This window comes from Natator depressus, chromosome 5, assembly GCF_965152275.1.
Source record: "Natator depressus isolate rNatDep1 chromosome 5, rNatDep2.hap1, whole genome shotgun sequence".
Taxonomy (NCBI): Eukaryota; Metazoa; Chordata; order Testudines; family Cheloniidae; genus Natator; species Natator depressus.
In genome coordinates, this window is record NC_134238.1 from 22,718,749 (window position 1) to 22,743,466 (window position 24,718).

At 40.6% G+C, this 24,718-nt stretch overlaps 1 protein-coding gene and 1 non-coding gene across 3 annotated transcripts in view; both read right to left on the reverse strand.

Moving 5' to 3' along the window:
* ZFR (zinc finger RNA binding protein) overlaps positions 1-24,718 on the reverse strand; it is a 55,171-nt gene that overhangs the window by 14,627 nt on the left and 15,826 nt on the right. The window contains exons 3-14 of one of the 2 annotated variants that reach the window (XM_074952419.1): positions 16,740-17,022; positions 14,800-14,944; positions 10,080-10,298; positions 8,278-8,525; positions 7,062-7,253; positions 5,574-5,874; positions 4,464-4,660; positions 3,775-3,894; positions 3,110-3,255; positions 1,842-2,004; positions 716-921; positions 276-426 (exon numbers count right to left, since the gene is read on the reverse strand). In XM_074952419.1, coding sequence (XP_074808520.1) covers positions 276-426; positions 716-921; positions 1,842-2,004; positions 3,110-3,255; positions 3,775-3,894; positions 4,464-4,660; positions 5,574-5,874; positions 7,062-7,253; positions 8,278-8,525; positions 10,080-10,298; positions 14,800-14,944; positions 16,740-17,022 — 2,371 coding nt within the window. The remainder of the gene's footprint in view (positions 1-275; positions 427-715; positions 922-1,841; positions 2,005-3,109; positions 3,256-3,774; positions 3,895-4,463; positions 4,661-5,573; positions 5,875-7,061; positions 7,254-8,277; positions 8,526-10,079; positions 10,299-14,799; positions 14,945-16,739; positions 17,023-24,718) is intronic. The other variant, XM_074952420.1, reaches the window with a different exon arrangement.
* Positions 20,483-20,619, reverse strand: LOC141988318 (small nucleolar RNA SNORA66). Its single transcript, XR_012639739.1, has one exon. It is a non-coding gene; the product is annotated as a small nucleolar RNA SNORA66 (small nucleolar RNA).

Consider the following 24,718-nt stretch of genomic DNA (forward strand, 5'->3'; position numbering starts at 1 on the left):
GAGATTACTACATCTATGAACTGGCACCACCTGTGAGGAGCAGAACAATCATTTCCGCTCTTGTGAAATGGATCCCACTTCTTGCTTACCCATACAATGGGTTGGAAAGACACCTTTCAGGGGCACTGAATTCACATACAAATACTGGGAAAATGCTACAACAACAACTTTTTAATGCCCCTGCTGTAAAACTGGGGTACAGTCAGCTCTACAAATCATTTGACTCCAGAAAACGTTCTTTATGGCATCTTCTCAAAAATCCAAATCCAACTTACTGCAAGTTGTTTGGGAAGACTTTCTGCAATACGACTGAGTAATGCCTTTGAAGGCTTCTCAGCACACAGCAAAACAAGGTTGACATTTCGGTCTCCACGGAGAAGCAAGCCTTTAGCCAAAACTCCTACCCGTAAAACTCCTTTCAAAGCTCTGTGGGGAAGTGAAGTTATGGTTACAAGAGATGCTTCAAATCGTATTAATCATTTATGAACAACTCTGAAGATACAAAAAAAGGGTAAAGTAAAACACAGCACTCCATCCCTCATGTTCTCCTCCCGAATGATTGGAGATGTCAATGTGATAGTACCATCGTGATGCATGCTGTCAGAACCTAGAGAGAACAGAATCTGAGGAGGCACTAAAAAAAATTTAAAGGGAGAAACATGGGATGACTTTTTCCTCCTCAGCACAAAACTTTTAAAACTGAAGACAGACATACCTGTCTTTACTGCCATCTTTCTTATCATCTCCCTCTTTGCCCTTAGTTTTTTCATTGTCAGTCATGTTGTCAGACACTAGTTTTAGAGCACGCTCAGTGATGGAAACTATTTTTTGGACTGCCTGAAGTTCCTCCTCAGTTGGATAAATGGCTGCATGTTTGGTCATTACATAACGGTCATCAGATGAGTCTGGACGACGCAGAGGCTACATTGAGAAAAATGTTATGGTAACTTTACTTGAATTTTTAAAATACAAGTTCTAGCAAGAAAACTTTACTAGAAACAAAAACCAGTAAGAGTGCTAAGTGACAGCATCATATTCGTATATAAAACCTGACAATTTAAAGGTAACAAAAACTAAAAGTTAATGACACAGTAACTTTAAGGTAAACACGCATATAACCTAATATAAGAAAGGTTGGAAGGATTTGATTTTTATTGGTAAATGCAGATAAACGCTGAACACCCCCCGCCCCCCGATGAAAAAAACAGCTCCATCCATTCTAAATTTGCAGCTCGGCAAAGAAAGAAAAGTCTGCGTCAGAACTTAGTAGAGTTTAAGGATATTGACTTTATATATCTGGAAATGTGACAATTTGTGTTTTAACCATTAAAAAGCTTTTTGAATTCCACTGCCTACTCTTAAAAATAAAATTCTGTCAACTCTACATATAAGGAAACGCATTGTTTATCAAAATCTAACCTTAACTTTTATCCTCTTTCTTCTTAATATAATTTTTTGTCGTCTTACTGTTAACTAGGAAATAGATATTTATTAATCAATGAAAATTTTTTGGGTAAAGTATTTATTCCTGTTTCTTCAAAATAATATCGCATATGACTTAACTCATGGTAAATTTATGCAGGTAGACTTGCACATGAAGCTGTTCAACATGTACCTTTAACGTGCTCTTATATTGACACTTAATCCAGCAGGACTCTCAGACAGATCCTTATACCTGTAGAGTCCCACTGTGGTTTTTTCACATTTCCAAGCACTTTATTAGAGAATAAACTTGAAACAGATTAATGTAGTAATACAGACGGCTAAGATCAAATATACCCAAGAACTATGCCTGATTTAAGAGACTTCAACTTTTAAATTTTTCAATTTAAGAAACTTACAGCTGGTCCCTGGGGCTGAGGAGGCATTCCTGGTCTGACACCTAGCAAGCCTAGAGGTCCTGGAGGACCATGAGGATATCCTCCATCAGGTATTCGGCGACGGTCATCCCAATGATGCTGCTCCTCCTCCATCCTCCTCCAGTACATGTCCTCCTCATAGCGTCTGAATTGTATGAATCAAAGTATGTTCTTTACATAGCAAAGAGCCATTTTCAATTGTTCTAAAAAATTATTTGGTACTATTCACTAGCTCATCTTTAGTAGTCATGACCTTGGGAGCTCCAAAGGATAAGTAAAAAGGGATAGTAGCACTAGAAGAAACCCCTACTCTTAAATACAAACAATTTTAAACTGACCCATATTCCTCAGATGGATCAAATAACAAATGCTCAGGGTTGTACGATGGCCTGATTGAAGACAAAAGGGTTTAGAGTCCTCAACATGAGCATTCATCAGGAGATAATTAAATAGGATGGAACCAGTGTTCCCTCTAATTTTTCCCACCCACATGCAGAATGGATTTTGCTATCTGCATCAATATGGAGGTGATGTGTGACACATTACCTCCATATTGGTACACATAACAAAATTAACGTGAAGGGGTGTGGCCGAGAGATTCACAGTGCAGGGACTCAGTGTTGGGGCAGAGGGTTGGGGTGTGGGCTTTGGGGTGGGGCTGGGGATGAGGGGTTTGGGGTGCGGGCTACGCCGGGGCTATGGCGGGGAGAGAGGACTCCAAGGTCTCTCTCCCCACAGCAGTACCTGGGCTGGGAAGGAGTGGCGCCTCGCTCCACTGCAGCAGTTCCAGCAGGGCTGGGCTGGGGAAGGAGCTCCTTGCTCCACTGTGGCAGCTCCGGTGGCACTGGGCTGGAAAGGGCTCCTCTCCCCAGGCCCGGCAGCTCCAGCGGGATCAGGGGAGGGGCTCCGCTCCCCAGCTGTGGCAGTCCAGCAGGTGCACATAAAATTCATGTGGTGAGGTGGGGCCAAGGGGTTCAGAGTGCGGAAGGGGGCTCAGGACTGGGCAGAGGGTTGGGTTGCAGGGGGATATGGGCTCTGGCTGGGAGTGTGGGCTCTGGGGTGGGGCAGAGGTTTGGGGTGCGGGTCTGGACTCCCGTCCCTGGCAGCTCCTGAGGGAATGGGACGGGCCAGGGGACCTGCACAGCCCTAAATAGCCTGCTGTGCGGCCGCGCAGCTTACAGGGAACCTAGGATGGAACCCTCTTCAGGTGACCTCACTGCAGCTTTTGTTCAACTCATTAGACACGTTACCTCATTTCCATCCGCCAACGTTCCTCCTCTTCTCGTCTTCTCCAATATTCTTCTTTCTGCATCTGCTTTCTCATCTTCTCTTCTTGAATTTTTCTTGCTCGGATACTGGGCTTTACTTCTACTTGCAAATCTGGATTTACTTTTTTCTAATGTTTCAGAGATACAAAGAAATGCTGGTTTTACTTTTCATTTCACCCTGGTTTTAGGAAATATACTCTTTATAGTATTTTTCTACCATGTCAAACAGTAGTTTAGAACACAAGGTTTTTGTTTCACTCTTCCCATCACCCCAAGTAAGTGAATTTAAAGAAAAGTGTTCTGTAAAATGTAGTCTGATGCTAATCCTGTGCTATTGCTAATTCATAGTAAAAAACATGCAAGGACCTACCATAACTTTAATTACTATATACTACATGTTCATGTTTCCAAACACTCAAATACAGTGTTGCTTAACATTTTCATTAAAAAAAACAACACACAGCACATATCACTTCAAGTCACCTGTATCATCTTAAAACACACACCAAGAAAGATAAATGCAATATTTTTCCACCCTTTTACACACCATTTGGGCATGGTAACCACTAATTTTGAATTTGAGTAACAAATTACTACAATTTAGGTCTTGTAAAGTTTAAACTACTGTCAGCAGTATATCAACTAACTTTATATTGAAGCCTGTGCCGCCTTCCCTTTAGATGCATTTCCTTGGCGTTAGGATCGTTAAAGCTGCACTCACAAAGTTTGCAGTGAAAGCGGATCACCTTCCCTTCATCGTTCCGTACCTTGGAAATAAAATAATGTTGTATTAGATTTTTTGGATATTTAAACCTCCCCCATAATTTACCTTTTCTACAAATTAACCTAATTTTACAAGAATCTTAATTGTATCCTACACAAAACATGTTCACGTATTTACATACATATATTTTAGTAAGCACTTTAAAAGAGGTATTGTCAAGAAAAGAATTGTCAATCATGATCAGATTCCCATTGTGTTAAGTACTGTACAAAGAGGAACACGTGATTCATACCCAGAAGAGCTTATACTCTTAAAAATATAGTTTTATTAACTCCTTAGATTCAAACAAATACTTAAAAAAAAAAAAAAAAAAAGAGTGGAAAACCTTTTTTAGTATATTCAAATTAAACCCTGGATTCTACAAAACTTATGTACACATGCTTACCAGAATGCACTGTGAACAGTTCCATTGACTTTGAAGGTTCTGCTCACAAAGTGAGAATTTAAGCACATGCATAAGTCTTTGCAGGATCAGAGTCTTGCTTTATAATTCTGATGGACACATTTTATTTAAATCAAACAAGTATACTAAGAGGATTTTCAGATTAATACCTCCTCCACATAGTCATGGCCTACTGGCTGGACATCACTCTGCAAAGCAGCAAGAGTTGTTGGAGTCACTGGTTCTGATGCTGTATCTGGTTTTACTTCCTGGGTCTGTACAACAGCAACCAAAGGAGTAGTCTTAACATTTTCAACAGCTTTCATATCTTCCTGTTTACTTCCTGTTGTCTGTAGCTTATTACCACCTAAAATCAAAGTTTAAAATGAATTGTTAATTTTGGTAGAATGATTATATACTTACAGAATATGTACAAATTAAAGAGATTTCATTTGCAAATGGCAAGATTTTGGCCAGAGTGCCTCCATTTTTTCAATTATTTTAAGAATAAATTTAAACACCATAAACATACAATTAAACAGAGAACATTGTAAAAATTCAGCTATAATCAACGTTTAGGGTGAGTTGTTTTTAATTTTTCTTAAATAATTTAATGGTACTCAAATTTTTTAAACTCTGTTGACCAAAGTTCTCCATTTTTGCAGTAAAGACTTAGTAGGCATGTGCAATTTAGACTTCTATTAAATCTAGCTTAGCGTTCTGCAAGCACAAGGCAAGACTGAAAGGGAGCAACCAAAGAAACAATGAGGAATCCGATGGCACCTTAAAGGCTAACATATTTATTTGGGCATAAGCTTTCGTGGGTAAAAAACCCACTTCTTCAGATGCATGGAGTCCACGAATAAATAAATAAATTCCACCAGACTCCTTGTTGTTTTTGTGGATACAGACTAACACAACTACCCCTCTGATACTTGCAACCAAAGAAAGGTATCCAGATGAGCAATCTTTTTGCTTTCAGAAGTAACCCACTGTAGAACTGCTTTCATAAGACATTTTTTGCTAACAGGATCAAAAAAACAGAAAGCGTACCAGAACTGCATGTTTGTATCAAATAAAACACATAGCCCTCCAGTGCTGCCAACACTTATGCACTTGACTTCAAGGGGACTACTCTATGTGGACAAAGTTAACATGGATAACTCGCATGCATAAAGTTATGCATATGCATAGGTGTTTGCAGCATTGACATCGTACAGACTAGATACATATAGATTTTAAATCCTTATAATAGGTTAGGTTTCAAAATGAAGACTGACTTCTGTACTTGCCAACAAAGTTTATTTTCGGTGTAGATATTTTCTTTACAGGTATATTAGCAGCAACTACGGACACTTTGTTGTTGGATGCTGCGTTAATTGGCGTGCTTGCTGTGGGAGTAAGAATTTTCACTGCAGAAGATGTAATGGAGGAGTTCACAGTGCTGCTGCTAGTTGCAATATTTGAAGCAGAGGCAGTCTGTTTGGAAGCAGATGCAGATGTTGAGGAAGTAGACTGGGTAACAACGTTTGGTTCAGTTGAAGGAATGGGCTTGCCAAGTTTTGTGTGCAACTTAACCACCTAGAACCAAAAAGTAAAAAAATAAAAAATTAATAGGCTCATTAAAAAACATGAACCACTTGGTTTACATTAAAAAAAGTAACATGGCTACTATCCTTAAAAAGTTGATCTGCATGTGGGGAAAAAAAAAAAGAACTTGTGTCCATTTTTGTTTCTTTAATGATTTATAAATACAAAGTTTCAGACCTCAACTTTTCTCTGCTTGCTTTTTAGATTAGAAATACAGGTCTTATCTATCCCAGAAAAACTCCACTATAACTGAACAACTAGTGAAAACATGACATCAGAGTCAAGAGTCAAAAAAAAGCCAAGAAACAGATGGTGGAGTGATTTTTAGTCAAATTGTTTTATATTTCATGTGTTCTCTCCTACCCTCCATGCCCCTTGGTGGGGAGCTTACTAAACTATTTTAACTACTATGACTGAGAAACACGTTGGAGAACAGATGTCTTTATTAAAGATTCAATAACTCTGCGCCATCACTGAAAGTGCGAGATTCCACAACACAGACAGAGACTGAATGAATAATAACAGGTCTTTCAGCAAAACCAGGGAAGACCCAGATGACATTCCTGGTATTATACACAGTAAAAAACAAGCAGAAAAACAAGTATTCAGGTTTCCTTTATATATCATATAAAGTCCTTTGCAGGATACCTTTAAAATACAATTAAATTTCTGTTTTCTGATAATAGTTAGGATTTATAAGAAATATTGACAGACTCCAAAAAAGAATCATTTAGTGCTCAATAATAAAAGGTACAATATGGGAAGAGAGGGTGGAGAAGGGGATAAAAACGGTGGATTAATCTCAGAAATTTGACAACTACAGTAGAACCTCAAAGTTACGAACACCAGTGTTATGAACGGACTAGTCAACCACACACATCACTTGGAACTGGAAGTATGCGATCAGGCAGCAGCAAAGCCAAAAAAATAAAAAGCAAATGCAGTAAATATTGTGTTAAACGTAAACTACTAAAATAATAAAGGGAAAGTTTAAAAAAACTGACTAGGTAAGAAAACTGTTTCTGTGCTTGTTTCATTTAAATTAAGATGGTTAAAAGCAGCATTTTTCTTCTGCAGAGTAAAGTTTCAAAACTGTATTAAATCAATGTTCAGTTGTAAACTTGTGAAAGAACCACCATAATGGTTTGTTCAGAGTTACAAACAACTTCCATTCCTACCTTCTGATGTTTAGCTCCACGAATATGGGCAGCATATGCATCTGCTCCTGTACAAGAGACATCACAGAGCTCACAGCGCAACTGATTCTGAGTTCCACGAGCAGAAGTACTGCTGTTGCTAGTGTTCTGAGACGCTTTTAACGCCGCTTCTTTCTTTTTGTGTTTCTGGCCTTCCAAATGTTCTTTATAAGTCTATTTAAAAATGCAGTGAAAAAGCATACATCCTCAATACATTATTTTTACTCCATTAATTATGTCAGTCATCGGATGCTATAAAATATACAATAGGTTATAAGCTAGAAATAATCAACACTTAAATTTTGCTAGGGAACATATTTCCTATACACAGCACTGCCATTTTATTGTGCGTGTGCTTTGAGGCATAAGCCATGCTGGCAGGGACCAGGAAACTATTTTCCTTTCATGATATACAGAACTCCATAGTTGGCAAAAAGCAGTAAGGACTTTTTTCATCTTCCTACTTTCCAAATCATCAAGTATTGGTCAATGCCAAGTGACAGATGTTAACCATCAAGTGATCTTATCCAGTAGGCTGTACCCAAGTCCCACGTGATTTAGAGCGCCCCAAAAAACTCAGTAATTCAGAAGGAGATACTGCTTAAATATATCAGGGCACAAAGTAAAACTTCTAAAATTGAGAGTGTCCTTGTGTGGGAAGGGGCAGTCCAAGTGCGAGAAGTAGTAGAAAAAAATGACAGTTTTTTAACATGACATGCAGAACAACAAATATTCTAAACAAGTGTGTAAAAAACTCTCATGTTCTTTGCTGTCTTAATATGAATGACCTGACAAGATAGTACTACATTCAGCCATTTCAAAACTAGAATGGAGTGCTAGAAGGACAAACAGAATACTACAAAGTAGAATATTTTTCAAGGAGAAATTTCATAAAAGCTTAAATTCTCAAGGGTCTATGCATCTGAGAAGGGAGTTTTCCCCAGGAAATTTGCTACTGAGCAGAATAGCGCTTCAAATAGAGAATGTTAACTTTTAGCGTGGGAAATAAAATTCAGCTGTTCACAGAGCACAAACATCAGTATTTCCTTTTCATAGGGGTACACATTTTCAAACTGCTTCTAGAGGGAAGTTATTTAAATAATTTCCGCAATCCACAACTGTTCTTAAATAATGCCTGTTTTTAACTATATGAAATAATGACTAAGCGGTATAGTGGAATGTCATGGAATTCAGGTACCTGTGGTCCAGCACAGCTGATTTTACAAACATCACAATAGTGGATCTGTGGTGGTTTGGGAGGTTGTTTTGGTTTCAGTTGCTTATTTTGGAATGGTGCCTTTTTAGTAAAGGTGGTCCCTGTCCAGGCAGCTGTTGCAGCAGCAGCAGCCGCTGCTGCTGCGGCCTGTTTCTGTTGCTGCTGCTGCTGCTGGTAATAGGATGATGCTGCTGAATATACTGCGGCTTCATAGCCGGAATAAGAGGTACCTCAAAAGATCAAAATATGATAATGTTACATTATTATACATTGTATATCACAGTTACCCACAAGCTAGTTCCAGGGATGCTGCATGACATTTAATTTTTTTCCAGAAAGGTACATTTTGTGATCTAAACATTTTGACAAGGTCCTGAGATGCAATGTGTGGTCAACTATCTTATCACTTAACCAGAATTTTACTTGACCTTTTATGATATACAAATTTAAATACCATTTCCCACCTAGGTCAGGGGTATGTTTTCTCTCAGACAGATCTTTGTAGCTATACAATTTTTAAATATACTGTGGTCCCCTATGCTGGCAGCTGTATCAAAGCTGCCATTCAAGAATGTGCCAATGCTCCTGGCACATCTGGGAGGGCTAGGTGTGGCACAGCAAAGATGAGATAAAGCCACTAGAATTGAATATTTGTTCAAACTTAGGTTTATTAATAAGGAACAATTTATTGTGTAAGAAAAGGATACACATGGGTGTGAAACCAAAACCACAACAGTGCTTAGGAGCCTCTTCTCTTTGATATTTAACCATCCAGCATCCTCAAATGCACTTTGGTGCAAACAAACTGTTGGCCTGCTTGATTCTCTGCAACTTGCCTTATCTATTCACTCCTTAATTTCTAGTACCACAGTTGAATAAATCAAGAAAACTGTTTTCATACCTTTGAGCCAGTTTTCCCATAAACTCTCCACATCTAGTGGTTCAACTACTTTAATCCACCGATTAGGCTTTTTCTGTTTCAAGGAACATTTTAAATGTCCCATTTAAAACAAAAACAACAAGGAGTCCAGTGGCACCTTAAAGACTAACAGATTTATTAGAGCATAAGCTTTCATGGGTAAACCTCACTTCTTCAGATCTGCACCATGAAAGTTTATGCTCAAATAAATCCGTTAGTCTTTAAGGTGCCACTGGACTCCTTGTTGGTTTTGCGGAGACAGACTAACACGGCTACCCCCTGATACTTGACACCATTTAAAACAGGATACCAAAGATCCAAGCAGCTACAATTTTCCAGTTGATTATCATCTGGTTATAAAGCTAAACAGGATTCCTTCCACTTTTAATCAAGCCTTGAATCTCTTATGTTTGGAGCAAAACTCTTGTACACACCCCCTCCTCCCAGATGAGATCAAAGTAATCCAAAGTCTAAGTTTTACTCTGGATTGCCCCCTCTCCTCTTCACAACTGTTGTCTGATGGTGGTACATTGCCTCCAAAATTTTATTTTCTTTGGACATTTGTCTGTTTTTTTCCATTGCATGGTTTCTGCTCCCTTCCCATACTTGACCAACACCAAGAACTATCCAAGCAGTGCTGCAATCTCTTTGATATTATGTTCAACAAAACAGGACCACATACAACTATTGTTCTCTTCCAAAAATGTGTCTGAATATTCTGCCAATATAGTGATCTAACTAGCTGAATATTTCTTGGTGCTTTATGACACAACTAAACACAATTACCAAATTTTTGAGCCTACAAAATCCTTTTCCATAACATGACTCACAAACCTCATAGTAATATAACTTGCAAAATTCTTACCAGAGTAAGTGACTGCTGTTGTACTGTATGTAGCACTCTGAGTATAGGATGGAACAACAGTTGCTGCAGCTGCTACTGGCTGCACAGTGGAGGATACTGGATATATGGAGAAAGTAGTTGTAGCTGGACTTGGGGTGGCTGGTTTTATGGCTGTCACTTGTCGAGTTTGCTGGGCTTGAGTATACTGAGTTGCTCCTTGGCTATATCCTGCTTTTGGAGCTAATTAAGATAGAAGAGTAAAGTTGTATAACGATTTAAAAATTTGAGACTAGGTGAATTTCGAACAACATTAAAATTTTAAAATAATTATATTCAACTATATACAAGTAACTAAGCACACAACAAATGAGGATTTTTCTGTTACAAAACACACATGCCAGAGAGGATGACCATGTAATAAAATGAATACAATCCTAAAATGCATCTGCATAACTCATTTCACTTTCTTCTCTAAATACAGCCAACCCTTTTCTTAAGGGTCTTTCAGTACTATGAAAAGTAGCCTGAGCTGCTATGATCACTTTTAGTTTGAAGTTCATTAACTGACAAAAATTCAGAAGCATATTATACAAACGCTGGTTTTATTTTTAGTATTCTAAATACTTTTTGGTTATCCTGAAAATGAAAAACCAAGCAACACACAGTACATTATGCCTAATCTCTCATCTGCTAGTAGCGGCTCAGCAATTTATAACCTCTCACTGGAAGAAAAAATAAAATTAAAAAAATAGTCCTACCATAGAAGAATGGTTTATAAAAGCATAAAAGGATGCTGTTATGGAACAATTAACATACCAATTACATACCCAGCAAAATAGACAGAGGACAAATAGATACTTAGATATTTGGTTACATTTTATTCAGTACTCATAAGAACATAAGAGTGGCCCTACTGCGTCAGACCAAAAGTCCACTCAGCCCAGTATCCTGTCTTCCAACACTGGCCAGTGCCAGGTGCCCCAGATTGAACAGAACAGGTAATCATCAAGTGATCCAGTCACTCTGTCTCCCATTCCCAGCGTCTGGCAAACAGGCTAGGGACACCATTTCTGCCCATCCTGGCTCATAGCCATTGATGGACCTATCCTCCATGAATTTATCTAGCTCTTTTTTGAACCCTGTTATGGTCTTGGCCTTCACAACATCCTCTGGCAAGGAATTCCACAGGTTGACTGTGTGTAGAAATACTTCCTTTTATTTGTTTTAAACCTGCTGCCTATTAATTTCATTTGGTGACCCCTAGTTCTTGTGTTATGAGAAGTAGTAAACACCACTCAGAGTACATTCACCAGAAAATACCCCCAGCAGGTGTCCTTTTTTCCAACTTTTAACATTTGATAGACATGCCTGGCCCATTAATTATGCATAATCAGAGATTTCACTCAATTTAATAAAATCAATAGAAACAACATCATAGGTGTTGTTAACAATGCTCACTCTTTAATATGGCTAACTCCCTGATGAACAGATAGAGCTGATGACTATACTCCTGCATGTCTCTTTAAACAAAAGATAAGTGTTGTAATGATTATTGTTTTGTTTCTGATATTTGCATGGCAAGGATTTGTAAACCTGTTAATACGTCCTTAAAAAAGGATTATATGCCAGGAACATGGTGTTTCACACAAAGAACACTACTACAGGCTCACGCCACAAAAAACCCTTCAAGTCCAAACTAGCTAATTTTTGTGATTCACTCACTTCTAGCCTGCTGTTCCCATAGCTTTAGGAACATTTAGTGTTGAGACCTAGACTTTGTTTCTTGTTTAGACTGCATATCTGCATCTACCTTTACTATTTCCTTTAGAATTCTGAAAGCAGAGAATACCAATTTTTCCAAAATGGCATGGAAAATAATCCCCCTTGCTTCTTTTGATCCTTCTCAAACTCCTCAAAATCCCTCCTCTAATATGGTACTCACAATTTAGCAGACTAATCTACAGATGGTCCAACTACTCTCTCAGAAGAATAATTTCTACTTGTGTCCAATTCTCTTCTTGGCCTCTTATTGCTGTATTAGGTTCCTATAACCCATATAGCAGCAATCTGGAATTTCCCAGTTGTACAGCTTCCCATTGACTCCATATAGGACTGCCAGGTCATGGGACCCTCGCATAATCTTGAAAGCCTTGGCATGGCATGGCAACAAACATTCAGAGTTAAACCTGAAAGTTTTTCTTCCGTACCTAGATCTCAGGTTACAACTATTTTCTGGACATGAAGACTGAACTGACTCCTGTCAGAGTTCCAGTAAACTAGAGAGAGATATAGTTAGGGATCTATCAAATTCATGCTCCATTTTGGTCAATTTCAGGACCAGAGGGTTTTAAAATTGGTCAGTTTCACAATTTCAGATGTTTACATCTGAAATTTCAGTGTTGTAACCATGGAGGTCCTGACCCAAAAGGGGATTGCGGGGGAGGGAGGATCCCATAGCCATTACAGCAGGGGTGGGCAAAGTTTTTGGCCTGAGGGCCACATCTGGGTATGGAAATTGTATCGCGGGCCATGAATGCTCACAAAATTGGGGGTTGTGGTGCAGGCTCTGGGGTGTGGCGAGAAATAAGGAGTTCAAGAAGCAGGAGTGGGTTCTGGGCTGGGGCAGGGGGTTGGGATGCTGGGGGGAGCAGAGGGCTGGAGGTACCAGGCCTTGGGGTGGGGCTGGGAGTGCAGGAGGGTGCTCTGGGCAGGGACTGAGGGGTTCAGAGGGTGGGAGGAGGTACAGGGTTGGGGCGCGGGAGGGGGTCGGGGTGCAGGCTCTGGTCGGCGCTTACCTCAAGCAGCTCCCAGAAGCAGCGGCATGTCCCCCCTCCAGCTCTTACGTGGAGGCATGGCAAGTGGCTCTACACGCTGCCCTGTGGGCAGGCGCCACCCCTGCAGCTTCCATTGGTCGTGATTCCTGGCTAATAGGAGCTGCAGAGGCAGCGCTTGGGGTGAGGGCAGCATGCGGAGCCCTCTGGCTCCCCTTACGTGTAGGAGCCAGAGGGGGGGCATGCTGCTGCTTCCGGGTGCTACACAGACTGGGGAAAGCCCCTGACCCCACTCCCCAACTGGAGCGCCAGAACGGGTCAAGTCCTGGATCCTGCTCCGTGGTGGGAGCTCAAGCACCAGATTAAAAGGTCCGGAGGGCCGAATGTGGCCCGCGGGCTGTACTTGGCCAACCCCTGTGTTACAGGGTGGTCACAGGATTGTCATACTCACTTTTGTGCTGCCTTCAGAGCTGGGCTCTAAAGGCAGCAGCTGTGGAGTTTCCTGAAGCTGGAGGAGTTTCCATCCTGGAGATGATGGCAGGTCCAATCTCCACAGCTCCCAGCTACTAGTCACGGCCAGCGGCAGATTAAAGCATGGGCCGACTGGGTCCATGCCAAGTTGAAAAATGGGTGCCCAAGCTCTGGCAGGAACAACGGGCGGGGGAGGGGCTAGAACCAAGACACTGAGCCCCACATGGAGCCGGGGGCAAAAGCCCCTGAGCCTGGGCAGCCCCGAGCTTGGGCAGGAGCTGCAAGGGGCGGCAGCCCCAAACCCCGGCTGGAACCCAACCACCCCCAGCCCCTGCAGGAGTTGTGGGGGATGAGAGGACAAAAACCTGGCACCTGGGCACCCAAAGCCCCTGCGGACCTGAGGGGGACTGAAGCCCCCAATCCAGCCACCCCATACCCCAGCAGGAGCTGCAGGGCAGAAACCCACAGCCCAGCTCGGGGGATGCTGCAGCGCAGAAGTGAGGGTATACCACCCTCATGTCTGAGCTGCCTGTGGAGGTAGGTCTGATTTCCTCCCATAACCGCTGTACTGGGGAAGGACAAGTCCTGTCCCTCCCCAGCCCTGCCGAACTAGCAGATTTCAGGGAGATCAGGTTTTACAGGGAAGGTCTTATTTCACGGTCCGTGACACATTTTTCACGGCTGTGAAATTGGTAGGGCCCTAGAGTTAATGACACTTAAGTTCACACCGTATTCCTCTCTTGCGCAGAGGAGAGTGCCTCCCCTTGCTGGAGAGTGAGAAGCATTAAGTATGAACTTTGAATTTAGGTCTCAAACTGTGCCCTATCTTTCTGTTATTAGAGTATAAAGCCCCTTCTAACAACATTTTTTTAAACTGCAGCCATATACTGTACAAATGGCATTTTTTTAAAACCACATACACAGTAACTGGTCTCTCTCCCCACAGACTTGTGTCATGTTCTGAAACAACTTGCTCACCCTATTGCTTTCTTTAAGCAAACCTTCTCTCACCATATAGCTAAAGCTTGCCTTTAATTTCCCATCCACACCAACATTACAAAGCTTTAAAATTTGTTTAAATGGGATTTAAACTTTGTGATGGCCAAAATGGGTTAATACTGACTTACACTATTTACTATAACAAAACTGTGCTCAAAAATCCTTTTCTTGTCCAGATCTCTTCTTGTTTGCATGGGCCAGCCAAAGCGTATTTGAACTTGGTAGGCACAACATATTTTAAAACACATTTAAGTATTGTTAAATTCAATTTACATAGAAAAAGGTGTGTGTATTTTTAGGCAAAACGCTATTTGAGGCAAGGTTATTAAGTGCTGGGTAACAGCAGGATTTTTGTCCATACATTTATATTTATATGGGTTACATTATAAAGCTAAGAATAAAAACCAATTTGTCTGAGGTATCCAAAGAAATGTTTTTAAAAGACAAAGAAGCACACTGTTTTGCACTGACCAAAAAGGAATTTCATGCACACCACCCACCTGTCTGGTAGTATGATTCGGCTACAGAAGGCTGAGGCTGGGCAGCAGCAGCCACTGCAGCTGCAGCAGCTGTTGGTTGTTGATAGTACTGCTTGCTGTCATAAGCCACAGCTGGGGCAGTGGATCTAACATATGAGTAGGAGTCCTTAAAAAGCATGCAAAACAGAAAGAAAGGACCTGAGTTTCTGCTTAAATATGTCTGGTGCCTGGGATAATCAAAGGCAGCCAAAGGGAGAGACAGTCTACTCAACTAAGTCAAACAATTCATTTAAATATGTACATGATCCTAGAATTAAATAAGCCTTTTATATTTTAAAATCTTTAATCTTAAATTTACAGAGTCTAAGAACAAGTGATGAACAGCTTTGATGAACATTAACAGACCCAATAAATAACAGCAATTCAACTCTTGCATTTAAAAGTATTTTCTCATTTTTCCCCTTTTTTATTTCCATTAAGGAACAGAAAGAGGCTACGGTCAGACTATTCCACTATTACATTTATATCAGAGCAGAAATCCTATATAATTTTAAGAAAAATCACAAGCCTGCTCAAAATGTGTATTTTCACAAAATTCAAGTTTTGTTTTTTTTTTAAAAGAAGAAACGCCCACCAACACTTCCTAGGTATTACAAATTTGATTTAGCATTTTTCCTATTTACATATAAATTAGAGGGGAACATTAACTGTACCTTTTATAAGCATTTTGTTTTATATCGCATCAACCATTCTGCAGTTTAGAGAATTTTCTACTTGGATTTACCCCACTTGTTAAGAAGCTTAAAAAGTAACATTTCGTTCCCTAGCAATTTTGGTAACCTTGTATTTTTTCCCTTTGTTTAAGGCTCCTTTTTTCTCTATCTGTGCATCAACATCTAGTAGCACGCATATGCACTGCTCCTGTAATTATTAGGATGTGTTAGCTAATTGCTGCTTCAGACCATTGGAAAGAGCTTGCTTGTTTTTCAGGACTCTAACCAGAAGTGGCTATTTAAAAAAAAAAAGGAAAGAAAAAAAAAGATCTACAGAAAGAACAATTAAATAATCATTAACACCACCTACCTCTTCTAAAGTGCTTTTTCATCAAATTAAAATAAGTATTATAAAACCAGAAGGCACCCCCTAATAGATAATTTTATAATGTGGCCCTTTAAATAGGGCAGTCTTTTTCAATTTATTCTGCTTTACGCATAAAGGAAAACAACAGTGTCAATACTTTCAATCCAGTTCCTGAAAATAGTTTTAATACTTTACATTGAACATTAAATATGACCAGTGCCTGCATATTTACCTCAGATAAATCTTGTAAATATAGGCACTAGCCTCAAAGTAACCAGAAAGACTCCGAGGCTCCAACTGACTTTAATAAATAATTTATTTTGCTATCTCAGCTCCTATTAAACAGGGCCCATACCCTGTAAAAAGAGCCACATGGGCAGACATGTGCCCGCACAGAGCCCCAATGACTTCACTTTATGTCCCACTGACTTCAATGGACAATTCCTGTGTGTGAATCTTTGCAGTATTTGAGATTAGCAGATAGGGATGATGGCAGCTTTTAGTTTATTTATTTTTAAATTGAGTGAATATGTGATTGAGAAAAGTGCCAGACTAACAGTTCTGGAGACTGAAATCCTCTCTCTACAAAGCAGATGTCGTACTGCCATTCTTGGGGTAACTTTCCTCATAGTCCCTTGGTTATATGCCTCAACCCTGACTTGGAGAAGAGGATAGGTCAGTCTCCATGCCACGCCCTCAATTTTTGGCCTTTGTAGAAGATACCAACAAGGTTGCTGAACTTGATGGTAGTTTTTACGATTTGGACATTTGACCAGTGGGAACTAGCCAGATTATCAAACTCATTTCACACAGATGACCAAACATCCATCAGATGAGTTCTGATCACTACCAACCCGAGATGGATTCAAAGTGGCACTTACCTGGTAGTTTTGTGTAGTGACCGGAGGAGGTGGTGGTGGGGCTTCCTGTTGTCTCTGGGTATAACCGTAATCTGTCGCTGTGTGTGCTGTAGGATAACCTCCATAGGCAGCAGCTGTTGCAGCAGCTGCAACAGCTACTGGTGCAGGCCTGGCTACTGCAACTGTAGCTGCTGCTGGAGCATATGCAGCAGTAACCGTGTGTGCAGCTACTGGAGCCTGATGGACAGTGTAGCTAGCAACTGTAGTTGGATGGGAATAGGCTACACCCGAAGCTGGCTGCTGGCTATATTGGAAAAGGACAGTAAGTATTACCCATCAAGTAATGAGTCCATTAGTTCAACAGCTAAACATGTTAGACTGATATCTAAATATTTCATTCAGTTTCAGAATAACAGAAAAGTCTTAAAACTAAGCTTTGTATAATCCTGGAAAGGTCTACATGTTTACAAGAAGCACTCATTTATAAGCTTTTTTATGGCACTCATTATTTAAGCATCACCACACACTGGAGTGCTTACGGCTGAAACATTAAACAAAATGGGGGCCCATCTGATAAACCTTTTGGTAGCGACAGACAAGCTTTTCATTTGAAACAGTACAGAGAGATCTCAAATCATTATGTTTTGTAGGATATGGAAGAACTACAATAATTCTTTGGGTAGCATATTTGACAACGCCCGCACTGCAAAAAGAACTACTTCTTCTGTGAAAGCAATTATTGAACTATTCCACCTTACATGGATTTTTCAGAGCAAAGCATAGGATTCCTTTTATGCTACTGGAGTTTTAAGACTAATTACTTCACCAAAAATATACCGCCCCTTGTAGGCCTGTTGACTGAACAGCTGAATGAAGGAGAGTGACTTTTAAAATGTTTTAATTAAAAGTCAGTTCAAAAATCCCTAAACTCAATAGAAAGAAACTTTTGAAACTAATTTCTCATGAGGGAGTCCCCCTCCAAATGTTGAGATTAGATAGATAGGCCACTGAATCTAGAAAAAACTAAGAAAAGATGTACTAACAAAAGGTCTAGTAGCCAAATGGAGTGTACTATAGAAGTGAGTGTGAAGATTCTATCAGGATTCTGCCAATCTTCAGGGAATGCTGTAAAACTCATCTGTTTCCCCAATCATTGCAGCAGGTGCATGCATGAAGCAGCGTACAGGTAAGTATTAACTAACAAGAGGGAGATATTAATAGTCCAGTGAGAGAAGGTGTTCTCAGAAGGTGCAGTGATTATTTGAAGGGTAGAATCTAATAACTGCTATTGTCCTATTTTGATTTGTAACATATGTACAGTGCATTATATTATACAAAATGCCTAAGAGTTTAGGTAGGTTAATTAAAAAATATAAATAAATTAGTAAAATAATTATTGCCAAGAAGTCAGTACTTATTACAATCCTGAAAAGAAATGGGGGTTACAAACAAAAGCTAGCAACTTTTATCTGACATAAACCGCCCATGCACCAGCATGATGTGTTTCCAGCACGTTCATCCAATAACACTATTAATTACTCACACCACCTAAATGAGGATACTATTATCTCTATTTTATCAACTGGGAAATCAAAACAGAGACATTAAATGCTCTGGCTAAAACAGCATACTGAGTCAGTGGCTGAGATGATGATTTGTAATTTTGGATTTGCTTAGATACCAGAGAGATAATACCTAGCTAAAGTTTCCAATAGTCAGTCTAGCGCTAACTGCCAAAAATCATATTACCTCTTGTCGATGGGTATGCTTACTGCTTCTATAACTTGTCAGTATTTATGCTTGGTCAAAATTTATCGGGAGAAAAATGCTGTATGATTCTGTCATTTTAATGTCAAAACTGCATTATGTCTAGATATCAAAATGGCATTCATACCAGTAGAAAAATGTAGTGAAAATACTGCCAATTTTGGCAAGTCCAAGTACTGCAGTTATATTTTAAAAAGTCAAGCAAAATGTTTAAAATATTGCTTGTTATGATTATTCAGAAACAAAGATGTATTAAAAACTTTAATTTTAATAAAATGCCCTTTAGGGTTATCCTTTTTTAAAAAGAGTAGTACCCATATTTAAATTAGTTTACAATGAACATCCAACCGCATGATCAATTAGTTCAAAATCTCACAAATCAAATTAAACTAAGGTTAAAGAATAAAAAATGTCATCTTTCAAGTGAAGTGAATTCTGAACAGGGAAGTGCAGGGTTAAATATGTGGGATTGGTCTCTACCAGGATAACCTCCTACAGTATTTAGGCACAAGAAAAGTGAGCATTTGGAAAGAACAGAATGAATCCTTTTAGCACAGTGAACAAAACCCATGCACACAAAATTTATAGGAGAAAAAGTGATATGATAATATAATAAAGGGTGGAATATCATAGAAAAATCCTTTGAAACCACTTGGCTTTGTTCTTGCTGAATACAGCACTAGATTTACAAGAAGAAATGAAGAAATTACGGAAGAATGCCACTCCAATTTATCATATTTAATATATTTTTTATTTTGCCAAATGTAACACAGTCCCTGAAACTAAAAACACTTTGAGATAGAATTTTGATGCCAGTAATTAGACAGGACACAAAGGAAGAATTAAATAATTGGATGAAGAGCTTATTTGTGTTGTCCAAGTTTAAACTTGATGATCAAAAAAACTATAATCTTCACTGAAAATCGGATGCTACAGTCCTTTCAGTAACTCCAACAAGTTTTTATTTCTGAAAGACAGTCTAGACTGGTTCACACTCCCCACTCCTCAAAAATTTTGTGTAATCACTAAGAGCCCAATCCTGTTCCGTTTAAATCAATGTAGGGGTGTGCCACTGATTTAAATGGGAGCATGATCAAGCCCACATTTTCTTTCAATTCCCCCTCATTGCAATGTTAAGAGTCACGGGGGCAAGAAACAGGTTGGAGCCATTGATACCACTACTTGAGAATGGTTCCTGCTGCTTCTCAGAACAAGTCTACACTACAAAATGAACTCGATTCAAGTTACGTTGACGTACAGCCACCACAGTAATTAAATCGGTTTTGCATGTCTGTACTAACTCCTTCTATTGGCAGTGCGCGTCCTCACCAGGAGCGCTTGCACTGATTTAACTATCAATGTGGGACACTGGCAGCCCTGCCGCCTGGAGCCGACAGCCCGAGCTCTGTCCTGGCTCTGGGCTGTCAGCCCTGGTGTGGCAGGACTCCAGTCTGTCAGCTGGAACAGTCTGATGTAAGCAACACAGCATCTACCCTGACACCGCGTTAACCTAACTACATTGACCGAAGCTCTATGCCTTTTGCAGAGCAGGAGCAGACCAGTCTGGGAGGGGTGGCTTCTGGTGGTAAAAGGTGAGAACTGCTACCAAGAGTCATCAGATCAGACTACAAACAGCTGCCTGTTTATCAGTACAGAATTGTGCATGTGGAAATAACAGAGATTTCCTGAATTTGAGAGAAGTTGTTCATGAGATCACAAGCAGTTACTAAAAATAAGCTAAATCATGAAACGCTCAAAAATGTTGAGAGCAGGCAACTCTTGTAGTAAAGCTTCATTATTGTTTAAGTTATGCTACAATACCGCTGCTCACATACAAGTTAGCATCATACCTACCAAAATAAGGTTTTTTTCAAATGGTATGCTTGATTTTTTTAAAATCTCATTTGTAACTAGGAACCAATTTCCCAGTCATTAGTGAGAGTTTAGCAAGGTGGATCATAATCTGAAAAATATTTACGGTTTGGCAAAAACAGTTGTCTTGTCATGGTACAGAATTAACAGCCCTACTCATGTGATTTCTAAGGCTAATAAGGTTCTGTTACCATGCTTACTTTAGCAAACCTGTTCCCCTTGCTTCTGCAACATCATGCAGAGCTAGTGATCGAGTTTGCAAATTATGGGGAAGTATTCTGGATGAAGTGACAGCTTCCTGGGTAATTTTTAGATGCTTACTGTCGATCATTACAGTCTTAGCATTCTGAAGAACTCACTACACTTCTCTGGAATCTTCAAATCTGGCTCAGTACTCACAAAAATCTCTCTACAGTTCTTTTTTTCAATTTCTTTTACTCAATCACAACTGGCCCCTATCTAATGAGTGTCACACTTTACTGATTCTACCGTTCAGAACTCCCTCCCTGTCACGGGGTATTTTGTTGTTAATATGGGTATAACCCACAAGATGTGCATTAACAAGGTATGGTACACACTGTGGGTATACTGCAATCAACCCCCCCACAAAACCACCAATAATCTAATGCCACACACCCTGGCAGGCTCATTGACAGGATTACCCACACTTTCCTCCATGTGAAATACAGACATCTTTAAGTTCTGAGAAAGTAAAAAAAGGTACTGGGATAAACCAAATGGGTAGTTCTGCAGAACCTCAAATGGCTTTGATTCTCATCCAACCAGGGGAATCTACAGACGCAATTATCAAAGGAGAACTTCAATCACACTGCAATTTTGGGTCCAACTTCTTTTCAACCCACTCATTCCTATCTTTTAATTTTTAAGTTCCACCCCACAAGTCTTTTGATTGTTTCTGGATTATCTACTTTCTGCTCTCTTGGTTTGCTTAAACCTAGAGTCCCGTCCACAGCAATTTGTCTTTCCAAAGGATACTAGATAAATGGACGGTTTCAGAGTAGCAGCTGTGTTAGTCTGTATCCGCAAAAAGAAAAGGAGGACTTTTGGCACCTTAGAGACTCACAAATTTATTTGAGCATAAGTGAGCTGTAGCTCACGAAAGCTTATGCTCAAATAAATTTGTTAGTCTCTAAGGTGCCACAAGTCCTCCTTTTCTTTTCGTAGATAAATGGAGTTTCACAACTTAAATGTTGTCTCATTTAATTTTAAAAGGATCTCACTATCAGTCTGAGGGTACTTTAGATCAGTGGTTTTCAAAGTTTTTTTCTGGGGACCCAGCTGAAGAAAACTGTTGATGCCCACAACTCAACGGAGCTGGGGATGAGAGGCTCTGGGTTTTGGGGAGAGGCCGCTCAGGGCTGGGGCTGGGATGTGGGGCTTGAGGTGCAGGAAGGGGTTCCAGGTTTTGGGGGGGCTCAGACAGGGGACTGAGGTGCGGTGTTGGGGCACGGACTTACCTCCAGTGGCTTCTGGTTAGCAGCACAGCTGGGGTGCAGAGGCAGGCTTCCCGCCTGTCCTGGCACCGCGGACCGACTGCCTGAAGCATCCAGCAGGTCTGGCTTCTAGGCACACGGCTCTCACCTGCAGGCATTGCTCCCCCGACTCCAGCTCCCACTGACCAGGAAGCGGGCAATGGGCATGCAGAGCCAGTGCTCAGGATGGGGGCAGCACGCGGAACCCAGTGGCCCCTCTGCCTAGAAGCCGGACCCGCGCCTGGCCACTTCCGGAATGCAGCGCGGTGTTGTAACAGATAGGGACTAGCCTGCCTTAGCTGGTCAGCACTGCCGACAGGACTTTTAATGTCCCGGTCGGCAGTGCTGACCAGAGAGATGTAGTGCCTTCTATGCCGCGCTCCAATACTGGGTTGCGACCTGAATTTTGAAAAACTCTGCTTTAGATCCTCTCCATCCATTCCTGTGCCTTGCTCCTATCCCCAGTGGTCATATAGGCAGTGACCAAGCCTGGGGACATTTCCTTCCTTATGTACACGAGCTGTTGCAAAACTTGCCTCCAATGGCTCTGCAAGCAATGTTTGCATTTGATAGTTTATAATATTTCTCCAGGAAGTCACGTATATGTTTTAGACAAATTTTCTTAAGGGAAAGATATCAAGGACTCTCAAAAGAGAGACTTTTTTTAGGAACACAGCACTCAGGAGAAAAGTAGACAGAAGGTCAAACAAGGATGAAAAAAATCCTTATTTTCAGTGAGCTCTTTTTACATGCAAATAAGACTTATTTCCCATTAAAAAAAATACTAACTAAAGAAACATAGGTCCATGTGGAACCAGATTGGCCCCTGTGCAGGTAATCACCAGGGTCGGAATCTTTAGATCCACAGCATAGACCTCAACTACTTGAGTTAACAACGTATTTGGTAACAGTAATAAGTAGGCTGTTATACTCTATGTTGGACCAGCCACTAGAGAGAGAGAATGACGTACACTGGCTTCTATTTCAAGTTTCATTGGGGGAACGTATTCTGGCCATTACAGACCTTTCTGACCCATCTCCTCCAGCCTGCCCCCTAGTATGACTGTATCTAGCCTCTCTGCTTCTCTCCAAGTGTCCCCACAGAGCCTGTCCCTGTCTCCCTCTACTTCCATTGCCCCCCTCCACCTGAACCCTTTAGCTTGCTTGAGTCCAACCCAGCCAATTCCTAACCCTTCAGCCTACTCTGCCAGCCTCTGCCTGTCCGCCTCCATTATCCTCAGCTTCGTCAATCTCCTCCACACTGCCTGCACAATCACACCAGGAGCATTGCAAGCACAAGAGAGATAGTCTCCGCGCTCTCAGTTCTGGTGCCTGGTGCTACAGTGACTCCTAGGAGGAACATTAATAGAAAAAGTCATATATACCAGTGCTTCTCAAACTTTAGCAACCCGAATATTCCCATTTTGATTTAAATTTTTTTGTGACTCCCCCCAGTCTTCCTGCACAGCCCCAGGCCCCGCCCCCACTCCATCCCTTACCCCAAGACCCCACCCCACCTCTTTCCGCCCCATCCCTGCTGTTCTCTGGTGCACACGAGGCGCTGGGAGGGAGAGGGAGGAGTTGGTCAGTGGGGCTCCACAGTCAGCACAAAGAATCTGGGTGGGGATGGAGCATACACAATGCAAATAGAATCTTTGAGGAATAACACTACCAGCCTCTAAAAAACCTCTACAATTATTGTGCAAACTGAGATTTTTCAGAAGCTTGTAATTTGGGCCAAATTTGGGGAAGATTTTAATGCTAGTAAAGACACATCCCTGGCAGAGAATAAGTCACGTCACATATTACTAAAATCCTAATTCAAAACACAGTAAAGTGATATCCTGGCTAGTAATATGCTAAATTCTTCAAACAGCAATGGGGGGGTAGTAAGAGAACATAGCTTGCTGCAAAGTGAAAAGATCTCATGAATTTCTGGAACAGGCGGGTCCAGAGATTATGCAGACTAATTCCTTTCACTACCAACCTGTGTGGCAAGTACTCAATAAATTCCTAGGAACTCTACTGTCAGATTTGTCAGGTGTTTGCTAGGTAAGGCATACATATAAATTAAGGCAGTAATGTAAGAAACCTATAGGCCTCAAAGACTGTAAAACAAGAGCTTAGCCAGATTGATGCATAAGGCCCAAAAGCTTTAGCATAAGTATTAGCATAAGTAGCTAACCAGGAATAACTCAGCATCATAAGAGATCACAAGATAGAATGCTGTAATAAACAAGTATGACTAAACTGCTGGTAGGTAACCACAAAATGCCAGTTGATATTAGCTTTGGATATTTTAAGATTGAAGATCTGCTGATGTTCCTACTGCAATGATGCTATCGTAGCCAGCTGATGTATTTGATAAGCTGGAGGTAAATGGCATAACCTATGAGAGAAGAGCACCCCAACATTATAAGGGTGAGGAGGTTTCATTAATGATAGAGGCTGGACATCCTTACGAATATTCACAGCTGCCATGTAACCCTGTAACAGAGCTAACCATGGACTACACCAGCAGGAGCTTCTTGGTATGCCAGAGGTAGCACCACTTACAATATCGCTTGTCTCATTGATTATAGGTCTTCCCAGAGAATAGTATCAGTATAGGAATGCTCTGCTCTGATGTTGGACATTTTGACCATTCAACACAAGCATGTAGTGACAAAATTAGAAAGGCCAAGGCAAAATATGAGATTAAACTAGCTAGGGACAGAAAAGATAACAAGAAAACATTCTATTAAAAACAAGAGGAAGAACAAGGACAAGGTGGGCTCATCACTCAATGAGGAGGGAAAGACAACGGAAAACGCAGCAATGGCAGAAGTGTTAAATGCCTTTTTTGTTTCAGTTTTCATCAAAAAAGTT